Source organism: Pelmatolapia mariae, unplaced genomic scaffold (assembly GCF_036321145.2).
Source record: "Pelmatolapia mariae isolate MD_Pm_ZW unplaced genomic scaffold, Pm_UMD_F_2 NODE_ptg000712l+_length_43639_cov_1, whole genome shotgun sequence".
Lineage (NCBI taxonomy): Eukaryota > Metazoa > Chordata > Actinopteri > Cichliformes > Cichlidae > Pelmatolapia > Pelmatolapia mariae.
Genome location: NW_027052390.1, coordinates 25,853 through 43,639, shown reverse-complemented (window position 1 = coordinate 43,639; position 17,787 = coordinate 25,853). Strand labels below are relative to the sequence as shown.

Here is a 17,787-nt window from a genome sequence, read left to right as displayed (position 1 = left end):
AGGAGGACGTGGTGAAAGAGGAGGACGTGGTGGAGAAAGAGGACGTGGTGAAGGAGGAGGACGTGGTGGAAGAGGAGGAGGAGGTGGTGAAGAAGGTGGAGGTGGAGAACAACAGCGACAAGGAAGGGGAAGAGCAAGGGCACGAAGACAGTCAGTCTCGGATGAAATTCGAGCCACTTTAGTTGACCATGTCCTTGTCCATGGGATGACTATGAGGGAGGCTGGGCAACGAGTACAACCAAATTTGAGTCGCTTCACTGTTGCCTCCATCATCAGAACCTTCAGGGAGGAAAACAGGTAGGTGTACTTGCAGTGAGACTGCTTTGTACAGTAACGTTTAAGTTACTGAATTTATGTGTCTTGAGTTTCAGTATGTTTCCATTATTTTCCTGTAAAATGAATGTGTGACAGTTACAGTAATGAGTGCTTCTATTTTTGTAGGACACAGAGACGACCACCTGGTGGAGGCAGGTTAAGGCTTTTGTCGGAGGAGCAAGAGAGGGAACTTGTAAACATGGTAATTGCAAATAATGTAATCCGCCTGCAAGAGATTCAAAGGAGAGTGATTGAGGATGATCATCTTTTTCGAGGCATAAATGCCATCAGCCTCTCCACAATTGACCGCATCCTCCGAAAGAATCAATTCCGGATGAAACAGGCATACCGAGTCCCTTTCGAACGAAACTCTGACAGAGTGAAAAACCAACGTGTGGAATATGTTCAGGTATGAGTTTTGATACTGTATAAGGTATTGTGTACCATCACAGCATGGCAGTTTATGCTGCCATTTCAGCACTCTTGAACTTTGGTTCAGGGTACCGATTGACGCTACTGTGTTATGTGTTTTGCAGAGAATCTTTGAGATTGAAGGACGGCCTGTTCCCCATGAAATGATCTTTGTGGATGAGGCAGGTTTTAACCTGACCAAAAGAAGGAAAAGGGGGAGGAACATAATTGGCCATCGGGCTATTGTAAATGTCCCTGGTCAGCGTGGGGGGAATGTCACTATGTGCGCAGCCATCAGCCAACGAGGGGTACTCCACCGCCATGCCGTACTAGGACCCTATAACACTATGCTTCTCCTTGCTTTTCTTGATGGTTTAAGACAACATATGTTCCAGATGGACTACAGGGAACCAGCACAGCCAGAGCAGCCTCACTACGTTGTTGTGTGGGATAACGTCAGCTTCCATCGCGCTGCTCTGGTTCGTGACTGGTTTACCAATAACCCAAGGTTTTCTAATATCTTTCTGCCTGCATACTCCCCCTTTCTAAACCCGATAGAGGAGTTATTTTCGGCATGGCGGTGGAAAGTGTATGACCGAGAACCTTATGTCCGTGTTCACCTCCTTCAGGCCATGGAAGAGGCCTGCCTAGACATATCAGTAGATGCATGCCAGGGGTGGATCAGGCATGCAAGAGGATTTTACCCCCGCTGCCTGGCTGGGGCCAATATAGCCTGTGATGTGGATGAGATTCTCTGGCCTGACCCAGACCAAAGACAAGATGCTGTGGTGGGATAATGTTTCTGGTGTGTGTTGTACTGTATAGTACATGAATGACAATGTGCCACTGTACATACATTGGTTGCGTCTTTTGTGTTTATCATGTGACAAGGGTTTTGAAGGGGAGAACCATAAGCAACCTAATTGTTTTGGAACTATTGTTTTGAATTAATTGTACCAGTGTGCAAAACTCTGTTGTAGTGTGTGTGTTTTTGAGGGCTTGTGTTTGATGTCTGAGGGCAAAGTTCGGTTTTTCAGCAGGAGTGAATAGTTTTGGGTGTAGAGCTTCATTTTGACCTGGAAATAGGATGTTTGGGGAATTGAGTGAGATGTTATGGATTTGTGTTTACTGTTGTGCGGATATGAGGCGTAGTTTCAAGAAATGTGTTTTAGCAATCGAGAAAAACTGTAAACAAACATGTAAGACTGCTTTCTTCCATTTGCGCAACATCTCTAAAATGAGAAACATCCTGTCTCTTAGTGACGCTGAAAAACTAGTTCATGCATTCATTACTTCCAGGCTGGACTACTGTAATTCTTTATTATCAGGATGTCCTAAAAACTCACTGAAAAGCCTTCAGGTAATCCAAAATGCTGCAGCAAGAGTCCTGACAGGGACTACAAAGAGAGAGCATATTTCTTCTGTTTTGGCTTCCTGTTAAATCCAGAATTGAATTCAAAATCCTGCTCCTCACATACAAGGTCTTAAATAATCAGGCCCCATCTTATCTTAATGACCTTGTAGTACCATATCACCCTATTAGAGCACTTCGCTCTCGCACTGCAGGCTTGCTGTTCCTAGAGTATTTAAAAGTAGAATGGGAGGGAGAGCCTTCAGTTTTCAGGCCCCTCTTCTGTGGAACCAGCTTCCAGTTTGGATTTGCTAAAGCATATAGTTAGGGCTGGACCAGGTGACCCTGAATCCTCCCTTAGTTATGCTGCAATAGACGTAGGCTGCCGGGCATTCCCATGATGCATTGAGCTTTTCCTTTCCAGTCACCTTTTTCACTCAGAATGTGTTAATAGACCTCTCTGCACTGAATTATATCTGTTATTAATCTCTGTCTCTCTTCCACAGCATGTCTTTATCCTGTTTTCCTTCTCTCACCCCAACCGGTTGCAGCAGATGGCCGCCCCTCCCTGAGCCTGCTTCTGCCGGAGGTTTCTTCCTGTTAAAAGGGAGTTTTTCCTTCCCACTGTCGCCAAAGTGCATGCTGATAGGGGGTCATATGATTGTTGGGTTTTTCTCTGTATCTATTATTGTAGCATATACTGTACAATATAAAGCACCTTGAGGCGACTGTAGTTGTGATTTGGCGCTATATAAATAAAATTGAATTCAATTGAATTCAATTGAAGTTTCTCTTTACTGACATGAGGTTAGTGCATTACACAGATACCCAACATGGGGCGGTTCATTTACAACCTATTTACAAGTCTTATTTGAGTTTCACACTGTCTTTTGTTAGAAAATAATCAAATTGATTATAAACCAGCACAGGGACAAACCTGCAGGCCTGACAGCAGGAGGTGTATCACTTTTTTTTTTTTAAATGTTTATTTATAAGATTTTAAGTTCAAAGTTACATAACAACACACCAGACAAATGACATAAGATTCAAAAACAATATTTAAGCACAGAAAAAAAAAAGAAACAAAAAAAACCCCAAACAGGAAAACAGGAAAGAAAAGAGAAAAAAATAAAATAAATAAACCAGTTAGCCAGTACAAATCAAAAGTTCAAAAGAAACACCATTGTCCAAAGAAGATGATCTTCTGTATGAGTTTAGACAGGGCAACACCAAGACCAAAAGATGTGGAAAACAAGTCCAGGAAGAAATCAGGGTCCGGCAGAAGTGCAGTTTCACACAAACACAAAGTACAGTCAAATGGGTTAAAATTTATGTTGAATTCCCATCAATATGATTGAGAAAAGGGCCCCAGATGTCGACAAACTTAAAATGGGTGTCAGCCAAACGATAACGAACCTCTTCAATATACAAACATGCAATCATCTCACGTAGCCAAACCCTGAACAATGGAGGAGATGGTGATTTCCAGGTTCTAAGAATAAGTCTTTTAGCTACAATCATGCCAAACATTAAAGCTTTCTGAAGAGGACGTCTAAGTGCCAATGAGGTTAGGGAGCAGCCTAGCACTGCAAGTACACCATCCGGCTCTAATTTTAAGTCATAAACCCGGTTATATAAATTAAATATCTCCACCCAGAAACACCTGAGTGTGGGGCAAGACCAGAAAAGGTGACCAAGGGTTCCATCCATTGCTTTGCATCTGTCACACAAAGACGAAAGAGACGGAAAAATGCTGCATAGCTTAGTTTTAGAAAAATGCAAACGATGAAGGACCTTGAACTGTATAAGTTGTAGTCTGGCATTAACAGAGCATTCTTTAATCTTCTTCAACCCATTGGCCCACAAAGCATCAGATATGTCTACTTCCAAGTCCTTAACCCAAGCATCCTTGATGTGGTTAGTAGGTGCTGTAAGTGTAAAAAGTGTAGTAAACTGGCTGATTAGGTGTTTGGAAGTGGGATTTTTAATCAAATAATCATAAAAGTCACCATGAGCAGGGGGCTTATCCAGATGGGCAAAAGACTGTTTAACAAAATTCCTAATTTGTAAGTATCTAAATAAATGAGCAGAGGGGAGCATAAATTTTGATTGCAGCTGAGCAAATGAAGCAAAACAATTGTCGATGTAGAGGTCCTTAATAGTGTGAAGACCTAATGCTGACCAAAGCTTAAACACAGGGTCCATCAAGCCAGGTGAAAAAGAAAGGTTTTCAGTTATTGGAGCAAAAATGGATAGGTCTGGAAGGCACAAAGCACCTCTAACTTGCTTTAAGATCCTAAGAGAATGACCTAGGACAAAATCATTACTTAAAAGTTTGGTAGGTATGTTGGGCTTAGAAAACAGAATACCATCAAGTGATGTACCAAAAATCGATTTAGCATTGTGTGCCTCTACCAAAGGCCAAGAAGGACCGCATCCCCTCTGAACAGCAGGAACAGCTGAAACACTGCTCCAGAAAACCCACAATCTGGCATTGCAAGCCCAGTAATAGTGCCTAAAAACTGGGAGGCCTAATCCGCCCTCAGAGGAGGGTTTCTGCAAGTGTGCCTTTGAAATTCTATGGGGTTTATTTGCCCAGATGAAAGACAAAATGATAGAGTCAATAGTTTTAAAAAAGGATGAAGTGAGAAAGATGGGTATGTTTTGGAAAAGATGAATAAATTTAGGAAGTACTACCATTTTAATAATATTGACACGTCCAATCAAAGAGAGTGGAAGAAGAGTACATTTATCTATCTTAGCTTTAATACTGTCAACGAGGGCCTGAAAATTCAATTTAAATAGCAGCTTACGGTTTCTGGGAATGTTAATACCTAGGTATTTAAAGTGACTGCTGGTGGTTTTAAAAGGTAAGCTAGAGATGAAGCTAGAGTCGAGCCCATCTGCCAGTGGCATAAAAATGGACTTGTCCCAATTAATTGTGAAACCAGAGAGTTGTCCAAATTTGTTAATGAGATGAAGCAGGGGAGGCAAAGAGAGCCTGGCATCAGACAGTGTTAGAGCCACATCATCTGCATATAGAGTTATAGTAGATTTGACAGGACCACAGGATATACCTACAATATCAGAGCTGCTTCTAACTGCAATGGCCAGAGGCTCCATAGCTAGAGCAAAGAGCAGTGGAGATAAACAGCAACCCTGCCTAGTCCCCCGGTGAAGTAGAAATGGATGTGATCTATCAAAATTTGTCAGTACCGATGATCTTGGCCAAGCATAAAGCATACGTACCAAAGTTGTAAAATTACTACCAAAGCCAAATTTCTCAAGCGTAGCAAACAGGTATTTCCACTCAATTTGATCAAAAGCTTGTTGTGCATCTAATGAAATAACAGCTGAATTTGGAGAATTTGGTCCATACAGTACATTCAATAGACGACGGGTATTAGAGAAAGCAAACCTATCTGGGATAAACCCGGTTTGATCGTATTGAATTGAAGTGCCCAAAAATTTATTAAGACGTGAAGACAAGACTTTTGCAATGATTTTTTGATCACAGTTTAATAAACTAAGTGGGCGATATGAAGTCACATTGGTGGGGTCTCTGTCCTTCTTAGGGAGAAGACAAACGTGGGCATCATATATGCTATCAGGGAAAGAGCCCCGTGCAATAGAGCAGTTCACCATTCTGAGTAAAAGTGGAGCGATTATATCAATATGGGCTTTATAAAATTCTATGTTGAACCCATCCGGCCCGCAGGCTTTACCACTAGGGAAAGAAAGGATAGCAGCTCTGACTTCTGTGATGCTAAATTCAGCATCAAGCGCTTGGGTGGCAGATTCTGTAAGGGTCGGTATGCTCAGAGAGTTAAGAAAGCTAAAAAGCTCAGAGTCAGTAGCGTTAGATTTAGAAGAGTACAGTGTGCTGAAAAACTCCACAAATCTGTCATTAATCAGCTTAGGATCAGTAAGTAATTCACCAGTAGAGGAGGCAATTTTGTGTATGGTCCGATGGGCTTGCACATCTTTTAATTGTCTGGCAAGTAATTTATGGGGTTTATCTCCCAACTCAAAGTGTCTTTGTTTCAATTTAATAATATCGCTTCCGACTTGGGTATCCAAAATATGATTGTATTCAAGTTTTAGTTTTAGAATGGCATTAGATATGCCTTCAGTATCAGATTGGCGAAGTTCCTCCTCTAATGTTGATAATTCAGACTCAATTTGGGACAGACGATTTAATCTAGTTCTTTTCGAAAATGTTTGAAAGGAGATGATCTTGCCACGCAATACTGCCTTAAATGATTCCCAAAGAGTGGAATCAGAGACCTCCCCATTGTCGTTGTGTTTTAAGAAATCTGAAATCTCAGTGGAAACATAAGTGGAGAAAGTTTTGTCTGACAGAAGGGTAGAATTGAATTTCCAATTGAAAATTCGAGGCTGTAAATTAAAATCTATTTTCATGGTAAGTGGGGCATGGTCAGAAATCAAGGTTTGATGATAAGCAGAGCTGATAATACTGGGTAATAGTCTAGAATCTGTAACAAAGTAATCTATTCTGGTAAAGCTACGATGTACAGGTGAAAAAAAAGAATATTGCCTGTCATTTGGATGCTGAAGCCTCCAAACGTCAACCATGTTGTGTGACTTTACCAGGTTGTTCAAAACTGCCGTAGATCTAGTAGTGGGGGCTATTTTTGTAGATGATCTATCCAAAACAGGATCAAAATAGCAGTTAAAATCGCCACCAATTATTATATTAGACATATTATATTCAGGAAAAGAAATCAGGACAGTCAAAATTAGGAGCATAGATATTTAGCAAAACCAGTGGAAAAGAGTTAATGGACCCAGAGACCAAAACAAATCTCCCACCCGGATCAGTAACGACGGATCCAAATATAAATGGAGTGGTTTTCCTTATGAGTATAGCAACACCTCTGGCCTTAGATGTGAAAGTGGACTGGTAAACCTGCGACACCCAATTTGCTCTTAAACGTCTCTGTTCATTGGAGTGAATGTGAGTTTCCTGAAGAAAAATGATATCAGAAGATAAATGCTTCAAATGAGACATAACCTTCCCACGTTTCAAAGCTCTGCCTAAGCCCTTGCAATTCCAGGATGTAAATGTCAAAGGACTTGTTCCAAAACCGATAGCATTGTTACCCCGCATCTAAATGAGAGGTGGTATGACATATGGACAGGTGACAAATAATACAAAGGACTGGCAAAAAAACGGTTAAAACTAAATTAACAACAAGAACACTGAACCCCATCCCCCAAAAAGAAAAAGGCCACAAAAAAGAACAAGAACCACTGCGGCCCATCCCAGCATGCATTAAGGGGACTGCCGGGAAGAGGAGCACAAAAAAACAAAAAAGAAAAGAGAAAAAAAAAACATCCTTCGGATCCGGCAGCTCCGCACCAGACTCCATTAATGAAAACAATAGTTACACCCATAAGTCGACTGATTGGGTTAAAAAAAAGACGCCAACATATAAAATGACTTGTGTATAACCAAATTTATAATATAAACGATCTCAGTACTTCACGATAGATCAAAGTTTTAAGACGTCGTAGCAAAAAACAAAACAATGATAGAAAACTATCACCACAGAAGCATTCAAAAAATGATTGAACGAATCGCGACTCTCACTATAGGAAGAGAAGAGTGAGAATGTTCAACAACACAGCCGCATCAACAACATGAACAAGTACATTACCAGGTCACGATTACAGTGAGTCCGCAAAACGTTCAGCTTCAGCAGGAGACTTGAACGTGTTAGTGATGTTGTTGTGAACTACCCGAAGCTGGGCCGGGTAGCGCAGACTGCAAGTCGCTCCGGAAGCGCTAAGCTTTTTCCTGACCGAATTGAAGGTCATCCGCTGCGCAAGGACCTCCGCAGTGTAGTCGGGGAAGATGGACAGACTCTCTCCATCGCAGCTCAACGGTGCACGTTGGCTTGCCAGACGCAAGACATGCCACACGTCTTTCTCATGATGCAACTTGGCTATGATAGCCCTCGGTCGCTGGCCAGCCGTTGGTTTTGGTCTAAGGGTGCGGTGTGCCCTCTCCACTTTTATCGGCTTAATAAAGTTGTCTTTCCCCAACACATCCAGTAGCAGGGATGAAACAAAGTCCGCAGGCTTACCGCCCTCAGCACCTTCCTTCACTCCGACAATCCTAATGTTGGCCCGACGCGAGCGCGCCTCCATCTGGCCTAGCTTGTCACGCAGGTTGTCGGTGGCCGCCATTAGTTCCTTGCACGTAGCTTCAAGCATGCAAACACGGCCGTCCATTGTAGTAAGCGACTCATCGATAACATCTAGACGCTGTTCGGATGACCGGATATCTGCCTGGAGCTTAGACAGAGTAGACTCAATTGTGTCAAGGCGGGTCTCCATAGAAGTTTTTAGGCTAGCGATAGCTGCTAAAATGGCGTCAGTGCTCGCAGAGTTTTCAGCTACTGCTTTCTGGCAGTGTGTTGCGCCTTTTTTAGGCGGCATGTCGACCAGTCTTTATCGTAGTCGATGCAGATCAGAAGGGCTGTTGAACAGTTAAGTAAAGAGGCAGGGTGTCGCGTTAATTGTTGGAAATAAGAAGAAAAGTGCGGAGCTGAGAAGAGTGCGTCCTACTCCATCAGTGTACACGAGCGCCCCCCGCAGGAGGTGTATCACTTCACCGGTTTTCTACTTAGTGAGAGTGTTTACATTGCAATATGCCTTTGTGACATTCATTAGTTCCCTCACTGACACACAAAACAAAACGACGACTACACAACAGACTAACTATGCATGACAACAGAACAGACTAACTACACATCCATGCTAAACGTCACAAATCTCCCACATCTAAAAACGCTCTCTCTCTCACTCGTTCGCTCTGACTCGTTGCCGTTACCGTCACTCCCCAAACTCTCCCCTCACCCTAAAATCCAAATGCCACATATGGCTTTTTTTCCTTTCTTTATTGTTTTCGCGCTGTCCTTAGAAAAGGCTTAAAAAAAGAAAAAAAAAAAAACACAAAAAAACGTTACAACGACAACAGTATTTTTTTAAAAAAAGCAAGGCTTATATATTTTTATCATAACTCTGGGTTTACTGGCCTGCATAGCTGGACTGGCCATCAGGCATTCCGGTGCCTGGTGGGCCGATGGTGATTTTTCGTTTTTATGGGCCGATGAGTTTTTTGGGTTTTTTTTCAATAACAGTATAAACAATGAAAGGTGGTGGATTGTCCAGATGCTGGCAGATGTGTAAAAATAACTCAGTTGTTTGGTGGTGGCTATGGCGGAGCCTCCACAGAGGCCAGCAGGTGGATGAGGGAAAGGGGAGGCAGGAGAAGGAGGCGGCACCCGGTCCAAGTGTGGATGAACTGAACAGGTAGGAAGTTTTGACCTGCAGTCTGTCTTGGTCAGATATAAACCAAGTTTAGGTGGAGTTTATTTTCATTCGTATTTTCGTACTAGGTAGCATGCTGGAGTTTCTATAGAGATTGACAGACCATGTGACTTTCGCGCATTGCTTTGTGTGTACCCGTGTGCAACAAAATCAAAACACTGCAATAAGTGCTAGTATTTCCGTATTTGCGGTTTTAATCCGTACTTGCATTTTATTTGCCCCAAAAACAGTTGTGTACAAAACGACAGAGAACATGACAGGTCCGTACAAAGACAGAATTGACGAAAAGGCAAAAAAAAAAAAAAGTAAAAAATCAAAGGAGTGAAAGGGTTAGACCCATACGAGCATACAGAGTGGAGTAAGGACGTTAGCATGCTGCCCAACTTTCATCACGGACATATTTATTATTATATGGTAGACTTGTAGTCAAGACCGCCTAATCCGAGACCAAGACAAGACCAAGACCAGAGGGTATCAAGACCAAGACAAGACCAAGACCAGAGGGTATCGAGACCAAGACAAGACCAAGACCAAGACCAAGTTGAGACGAGACCAAGACCGAGACCGAGTCGAGACGAGACCAAGACCAAAACCAAGACCGAGACAAAAAAAGTCTTTAAACTGCAGCCAGATGCTGCTTCGTTTACGGGTCTCAGGCATATTTATGTGTTTTTGCTTTCGCACAGCCCTCCTCACCGCTGTCTACTGTCTCACTCACTTACTGAGAGGACAGACGCACACGCCACTTGACTGTCGCGTCTCTCACCCTCTCTGTTTTTCACATAATGATATTATCCTATATCCTCGCATGTGATTGGCCACAATATGGAGGGATTGGAGCATAACTGAGCCACTGTGTGAGAGCTGAGCAGCGAAAGGAAATTAAGTGAGGGTAGAAATGACTGAAAGATTATTAGGCTCTGTTTTGAGTTTTGTTCAAAAAAGAATGACTTCATATAGGAAAAAAAATAAATATCACATATGCAGGACACCTTAAACTAGTTTTTTAATTAAGCAGCAAGGCAGAACAAAGTCGGGCCTGTATCAAGACACAGGGACTAAACCCCAATTCAACCAGACCCTGAACTGATCCGGAATTAAAACAGGACTACAACAGTAACCAAGACAGAACCAGAATCAGAACTAAATGATAGTAGCACTGAAAATCATCATAGACCTGCACTACACTTATTTTTAATTCTACCAAAGTCCACTATTTAGATTCTGAAAAGTTTATATAATTATTTAGCCTTGTTGTGCAAACAAGCCTGCATAACTTAATAAATATAGAATTTGAAAAGTAACAAATGGTATCTAAAAAGATACAGGTACTAGATACATGTTCTGATGAGTTTTGGCAAACAACCATTTGACTAACACGTGTGTCTCACCTGCTCTTGTTCCATCTCTGTTCTGTCCTCATTCTCCTCTCTCTCCCTCTTTGTGCTGACAATCAAGCCAAACACCAACATCATCAAATATGCAGTGGAAACCAGATATTTACATACTCTTCAGATAAAAACACAAACACTTTTTTAATTGTAACATCAAATCAGACTAAATGTTTATTTTTTTAGATTGATAAATATAAAAATCATATTTGTTAACTTTAAGAGTAAAGAGAGAAATTGTCTGTATTTCTTAATTGCAAATGGCACCAAATTGTATTCAAAATTGAGCCACACTTATGGAGCTCCACAATTCTTTTCCTGGTGTTTTGGTTGACATCTCTTGATTTTCACATGTCACAGAAACAGGCTCTGTGTTTTGCCTTATATACATCCACAGGTGTGCCACCAATTTACTCACATGGACTCTACTAACCTATCAGAAGCTTCTTAAGCTCAGAATGGAATCGTCTGGAGTTTTCTTATTAATTAACAATAAACTTAGTGTATATGTACTCCTAAATCTGATGAAAGTGATTAAAATAGACAGCTCTGTCTCTTTTTATTCTGACATTTAACTAATTCAAAAGATATTTCAACATTTATTTATCTAAAACAAAAGTTTACTCTAAATTGATGTTTAACAGTAAAAAATAGTTTTTATGTTTTCTACCTAAAGTGTATGTAAATATCTGGTTTCATCTGTGAATATACTGCTGTGTATTGAAATTCCTCTTGTTTTGCATAGATATACTGAACAACATACAAAGCATAACATATAAAATAACATCTACCTGAGTTTTTTCTTTGAAAGAAGCTCCTTATGTCCATTGTTGTGTTCATCAGTACACAATTGAAACCGATTTAGAGAGTTTGTTTAGCCGTGGAGGGTAACAACTGAAAATATGAAATGTAAGCTAAGGCTCTCTAAAAAATCAGCATTGTTGTTCGGCTTTTTATTTATCCATTTGATTCACTCGAAGAGTAAGTAACGCAACCAACTGATCAGTTTGATATCAATCTTTTGTGATACACCGTCATATTTACATTATTAGTTCAGTACGAATGATTTGCTTTGGTACCTGGTCAAACTTAAGCTGTCCTCTGTCTGCAGCAAACTCGCAGGCAGCAGCTTCTCCCCCCTCGCTCACATGCGTGCTGTGCTCAGTCGCCTAGTGCCTGAGCTCGGATCATACCAAAATTAGGGGGAATTTACGACGGTGCCCCATGCTTCTGAAAAAATGACCCGGGCTTAAGCCCAGTAAGCCACCCCCCCACTCCACTGATGGTTGACTCCAAATCTCCCGAACACTATGTCGATTTGAGAACGGAAGACCGAAACAGCGAGACCAAGACCGAGACCAAGACAAAAGTCCGTCGAGACCAAGACAAGACCAAGACAAAAGTCCATCGAGACCAAGACCGAGACCAAGACAAAAGTCCGTCGAGACCAAGACGAGACCAAGACCACGTAAAAGTGGTCTCGAGACCGGTCTCGAGACCAAGACCGGTCTCGAGACATCCAACTCTATTATATGGTCCTAAGTTTTAGTGCAGACACTCACAAAATGTTTATTAACTTCAGATCCCTGCAACAAGCCCAGGTCCAGTTTACTTTGGTGATTTGGACTATTCCATTTCACAGCTGTTGTTAAATTCTTTACCTTTATCTCTTGTACAGGCCAACGCAATCTATTTGTCGTTTCAGGTTGTGTAGCAGCCCTTGCATCAAGAACGACAGAAGAGTCTCTAACGGGTGCAGCCATTTATTTTCCTCACCACACACGGCTCATTCTCTGGACATTGAGCACCGTGAAAACTATAAAAACAGAAAAGAATTGATACCTTTACAGTCCCTTTGAAGCATAACAATGAGCAATAACAACAATGAGTTTCAGTTATTCCAGGTAAGTTCAAACAAGTAATTCTAAGATATAAAGTCACAGATTAAATAAAACAAAAAAAAAGGGTTACTTCAAACAGCATCAAGAGGTTACACAGCTCGGTCAAATAAAATATAACAACAGATCACCTCTCATCACATACCTCATTCCGCTTGCCAAGGGTGCAAACTCCGGTGAACACTTAAACACTTTGGCCCGTTTCTCATGGGGTGCTGCTAGCTTGCATGACACACATGTCTAAGCTAAAAATAGCACATGGATGTAAGTAACGTAAGTACAGAACCAAAAGGTTTCCAGATAGCTCACAATACAACCGCAGCAACATACTGTACATTGGAAACACACCTATCATACTTATCAAAGTATTATCGTAACTTACATGAACTTTGTACAACTTATTCTCTTCGCGCGACAGACTGCTCCATACATGTTACGGGGCATGCCTCTGAGCACATCTCTCCTTAGTGCGACTGCGCATCCAGTTCCGACAACCCCCGCAAGGATGACTTAAGGTACAGATCAGCGGTTCATTACAGGTTGTACTATTACACAACATTTTCAGATCTAATAGAAAGCAAATGAGTGTTTCATAATTCATTCAATTTATTGTCTTCATTTATAACTGGCATTATTGTTTCATTCTATTATAGAATCTTACAAGAAATAGGCAACATTGTATTTCATTATGGTTTATTAGCTGCTTCAGTGAAAAACAAATCAGAATTTATTTAATATTAATTTCTAGTATCAGCTGATGTTTGCTGGAGCCACAGCTGTAAAAGCTGCTGGTCATGATATCGGTTTGGATATCCTGGTGAGAGGGAAACATGCAGATGAAACCAGGAGATGTCCTTACTGAATCATCAGAGCTGAACAGGTGATGGAGAAACAGGTTTACCTTTTAGGTGACATGAATGAGTTGAAGGGAAGTTATGAACTGTTTCTGAGAGACAAATAACACCAGGATCATTTTCTATGTAGCTGACAGCTGGTAACTGTGCAGGGGCAGGTCTAGCAAAGTTTTGCCAGGGGGCCAGGTAGGGTATTAATAGGGAAAGGGGGGCACAAAGAAATACTTTTCTTTCTTATTTTCATTTAAAATGTTTCGCTTTTAATAAATAATTATCTGAATCTTACAACCAAAGTTTTTATCTGATGTAAAATGTATAGAAATCATACATATAGCAACAAAACAGTGTACATCACTGTCACAACAGCGTCTGTTTTCATTCAAAGGCTTTATGGTTTTTCCTATAATACCTGGTGGGCCGGTCTCTAGTCAAAATGCCCGGGCAGATTTTTTGTCCCAGTCCAGCCCTGCTTGCCTGTAAATACAATTTAAAAACTTTGAAGTCCGAACTTTCAACACGGGCTGAAAGACTCAGCGTGGCTGCAGCTTGATGCTATGTCAGCTTAAATCAGTCATGTGATTTGGAGGTGCAGCGTGTCCGTGGACCACAGAGGGTTAATAACACTCACCTTCCTTCCATTTCCAGAGTGTAACATCCAACCACCTGTGTGAAATCCGAAATTCCCATGGTGTTGTTCAAAATGTGCTCTGGCACAATCACAAGCAGCTATAAGACAAGAAAAAAGCCGGTCGCGCTATGGGCTGAACCATTTGTTAATGGTGGAGGGGGGGTAACAATATGCAATATATTCAGTTTTAGCATTTATATTCACTGTTAACTGTAATTACGATCAAGTGTTAATGCTATCCTTTTTTAATAAACAACACTGTCATATGCAAAACTAGGGTGGTACCTGGGATGCCAAGGGATTATTTCAATGTGGCACTAGCCACCCCATGGTCCGGGGGGATTTTCGAGATTGATAAAAATGTCCAGGTCCGACGGACCCATGTCTGTGACGTCATTCATCCCCGAACTGCTGCTTTGTGAGCACTTGTTCTGCGCTCACAGACGGGACAGACAGCGCGCAGCAACGCACCTACTGATGTTTAAAAGATCCCAAAGCACAAGTGCATCTTTTCAGACGAACTGCAAAAGAAATTTCCCTCGTACCGACCCAGTACTGGTAATTTTTCTTATGCAGATGAGGCATTATTTCCGTACCATTATTTAATTTCAGAGGCTTTTAAGTTATTTGTTTTGCACTCGTTGACTTGTAAAAGCCTATATGACGTATTTTATTTCACAATTCATTAACCGCACAGAGAAGTCATCGTTTAAATGTGTTATTAAATATGTTTCTTTAAGCAAGTTCTTCGTGACTGAGTGTCCTCTTATTTGAATATCAAAATATGGTTACCCTAAAAGTTTACATGATTGAAATAACTTGAAGACATACACAAAAAGAAGATAGCTCAGTAGGTGGAGCGTTAGCCCAAGGTACTGTCCCTACACACTGCTCCCTGGGCGCTGCATTGGTGGCTGCCCACTGCTTCATTGAGTGAATGGGTGGGTTAAATGTATAATTTCACTTGTAATTAATTAATACACCGGAAGACAAAAACTCGAAGTCATAACGTAAAAACTACAAGTCCCAGCATCCTCTGTGTTTAGCAGTGAAAGTGAAAGTGTTGATCCTCCGTTCAGAGCAGCAGGAAGAGGAAGGTGGAGCTGGTGAGTGCTAACATGAATACGTTTCTTCTTATCACATAAAATAATCCACGCTATTCCTGCCTGTGGGTGAAATGTGAGGCCGGTCGACTTCTCTCAGCACTTTACGTTCACTCCGTGATTTCCTGTAAGTAGAGTTTAGTTATCTGAGCCTCCATTTAGTGTGAGAGAGCAGGAGGAGAGTGAGAGCTGTGCTGAGGCAGGGTGAGTGTTAACACCGCTCTGACATTATCGTCTCTGTGGCGGGAAGAAGAGTCTCCGTCAGTGGAGGCAAAAATAATCTCACTTTGGTTTTTCAAAGGAAACTACTTTATGTCGGAAGAGGCCGCGCACTCATTGGATAACGACTTGTCAGTCTCAAGTTATTAGCCAATCAGCGTGCAGATTCACAGAAAGACCCGCCCTTTCACGACATTTTTAAAACCTAAAATGACGACAGTGGAAAAGTCAGGCGGTTTCTTAATATGCGTACTTGCGTTCTCGTGGACTTGTGATACGGGATCAGTCACAGACCAAATACTGTTCCAATTCAAAATACGCATCAAGCCGTGTACGCTAAAAAGAGTCTCCGTCAGTGGAGTTCAGGCTGACTTTATGAAACTGTGATGTTTGAGCCACTTCCTGTTCTCAGTCCTGGCGTCCTGATCACCGAGCTTTCTGTTGCTCTGATATCTGATATTGATTATATCGGTAAACAGGCTGTAGGCATAAACATCAGGTCTGGTCTGAAAATACCTTCAAAAACAAACTTTAAGAGTTTTATGTCTGTGAGGCCGCACGCTGATTGGATCAAGACCTGTTAGTCTCAAGTTATCAGCCAATGAGCGCACAGATTCTCAGTAAGACCTTATCACAGCGTTTTTAAAACTAAAATGGCGACAGTAAAACTGTAACGTGTCCTGTAATCTATAAACACTCTGTGATGAATAATCTGAAGTCATTTTGAGCCTGAAAGTAGTTTCCTGTCACAGAGTAGAAGCTGCAGGCAGTTTTTTGACTTTATATTTAATTTATTCCAAAATAAATCAATAAAGGTAGAAAAGAACTCTCACTGACATTAAAATCTATTTTTAAAGACAGATGTGACAAAGTGCAACAAATATAAGATGACATGTTTACAGATATTTGAAGTATTGATCATATGTAGAACACAGAGCAGGTCCAATAACACAGTCATCCTGCTCACAAACAGCACTTTGGTTTCATGAGCTCACTTCCTGCAGGGATCCTCAGCTTCTCTCCAAAGAGTAACATGTGGGCTCCTCAGCATGATGATGATCCCAAACACACTGAGTTCCTTCATCCACCTGATCATCTACTTATTAAATAATGTGATGGTTTTGGTGTTTTTCTAAAGACTTTGAGCCTCTAAAACAGGGGTCTCAAAATCACGGCCCACGGGCCATTTGCGGCCCACGTCACCTCTACTTGTGCCGCATATTGATATGAAGAAATATTTTTTAAAATTGTTATTCGAAAAATGACTTCATATGAAGGCATTATGACTGGAGTGTTACTGGGCGGTGTTGTTGCTGCAGGGAGACCGTGTGGGACTGCCCCTCCCGATGTGTGTGTGTCAGCGCCAGGAGCTGCTACCGAGCAGAAACGGGAGATGGAAGCATTTAAATATAATAATAACCACTGCAGCCAAAAACAGCGTCTGACAAGCCCAGTTGTAATTAAGCTATCAAGACTCGACTGTACACTGTGTTCGTGTTTTTCTCCCACACAATAAAGTTCTGTTGGAGCAGCCTTTCAACGCCTCTCTCTGTCTCTCGCTAGCAAAGTTGGCCCAGACAGTAAAGCTAGCTCCCGGCTACGAGCCCGACACGGAGCCCGACGTGTTAGCCAGAGGTCCCTTTACTACGGTTTGGAGCCGCGGACCTGACCGAGGTAACAAGAGAGTACAGACATGTTGAGGGATTGGCTGTGTTAGTTCAGTGACAGATTTATTTGGAAAGAAAAACAGTTTTCACTTGCAATCAAAAACTAAAGTGTACGCCTATGTCTGCATTTTTATTTTGTTAAATACAAACAAAATGATAGCAAATGTGCTGCCACGTGTCTGACCAGAAAGAGCGACCAATCTGATTATTTGGTAGTTCAATGAAAGGCTTCAGGTAGTTAAGAGTGAGAAAAAAAATTGTGTTCATGTGTGTTTGCAGTTTTTTCTTGTTATACAATATTTGAAGTTAAATAAAACAAACAAAACTCTACATTTCAGGAAATATTAGTGGGTGTTTTCTTGTTTGTTTTTTTGTACTACTTGAACACTAAAGTGGCCCGCGGCTCATTTGAGTTTGAGACCCCTGCTCTAAAATAACTGGTTTGGACTTTAGGGCCAAAGCTCCAACATTAGAAACCCGTCAGTGTGATGCTTCCAGTACAACAGCACCTCTGAGTGTGTGTGTTTACCTCTCAGACTAACTCCACCCTGACATTGAGAAGATGGAGGAAGAGGACCGGAGCAGCATCTG

General features: G+C 41.5%; 1 protein-coding gene across 1 annotated transcript; it reads left to right on the top strand.

Moving 5' to 3' along the window:
* Positions 1-127: 127 nt before the first annotated feature.
* LOC134623515 (uncharacterized) lies at positions 128-1,904 on the top strand. The gene is made up of 3 exons (XM_063468615.1): positions 128-297; positions 442-724; positions 852-1,904. The coding sequence occupies exons 1-3, from the start codon at positions 206-208 to the stop codon at positions 1,521-1,523; spliced, it is 1,047 nt and encodes a 348-aa protein (XP_063324685.1). The 5' UTR covers positions 128-205; the 3' UTR covers positions 1,524-1,904.
* Positions 1,905-17,787: the final 15,883 nt, after the last annotated feature.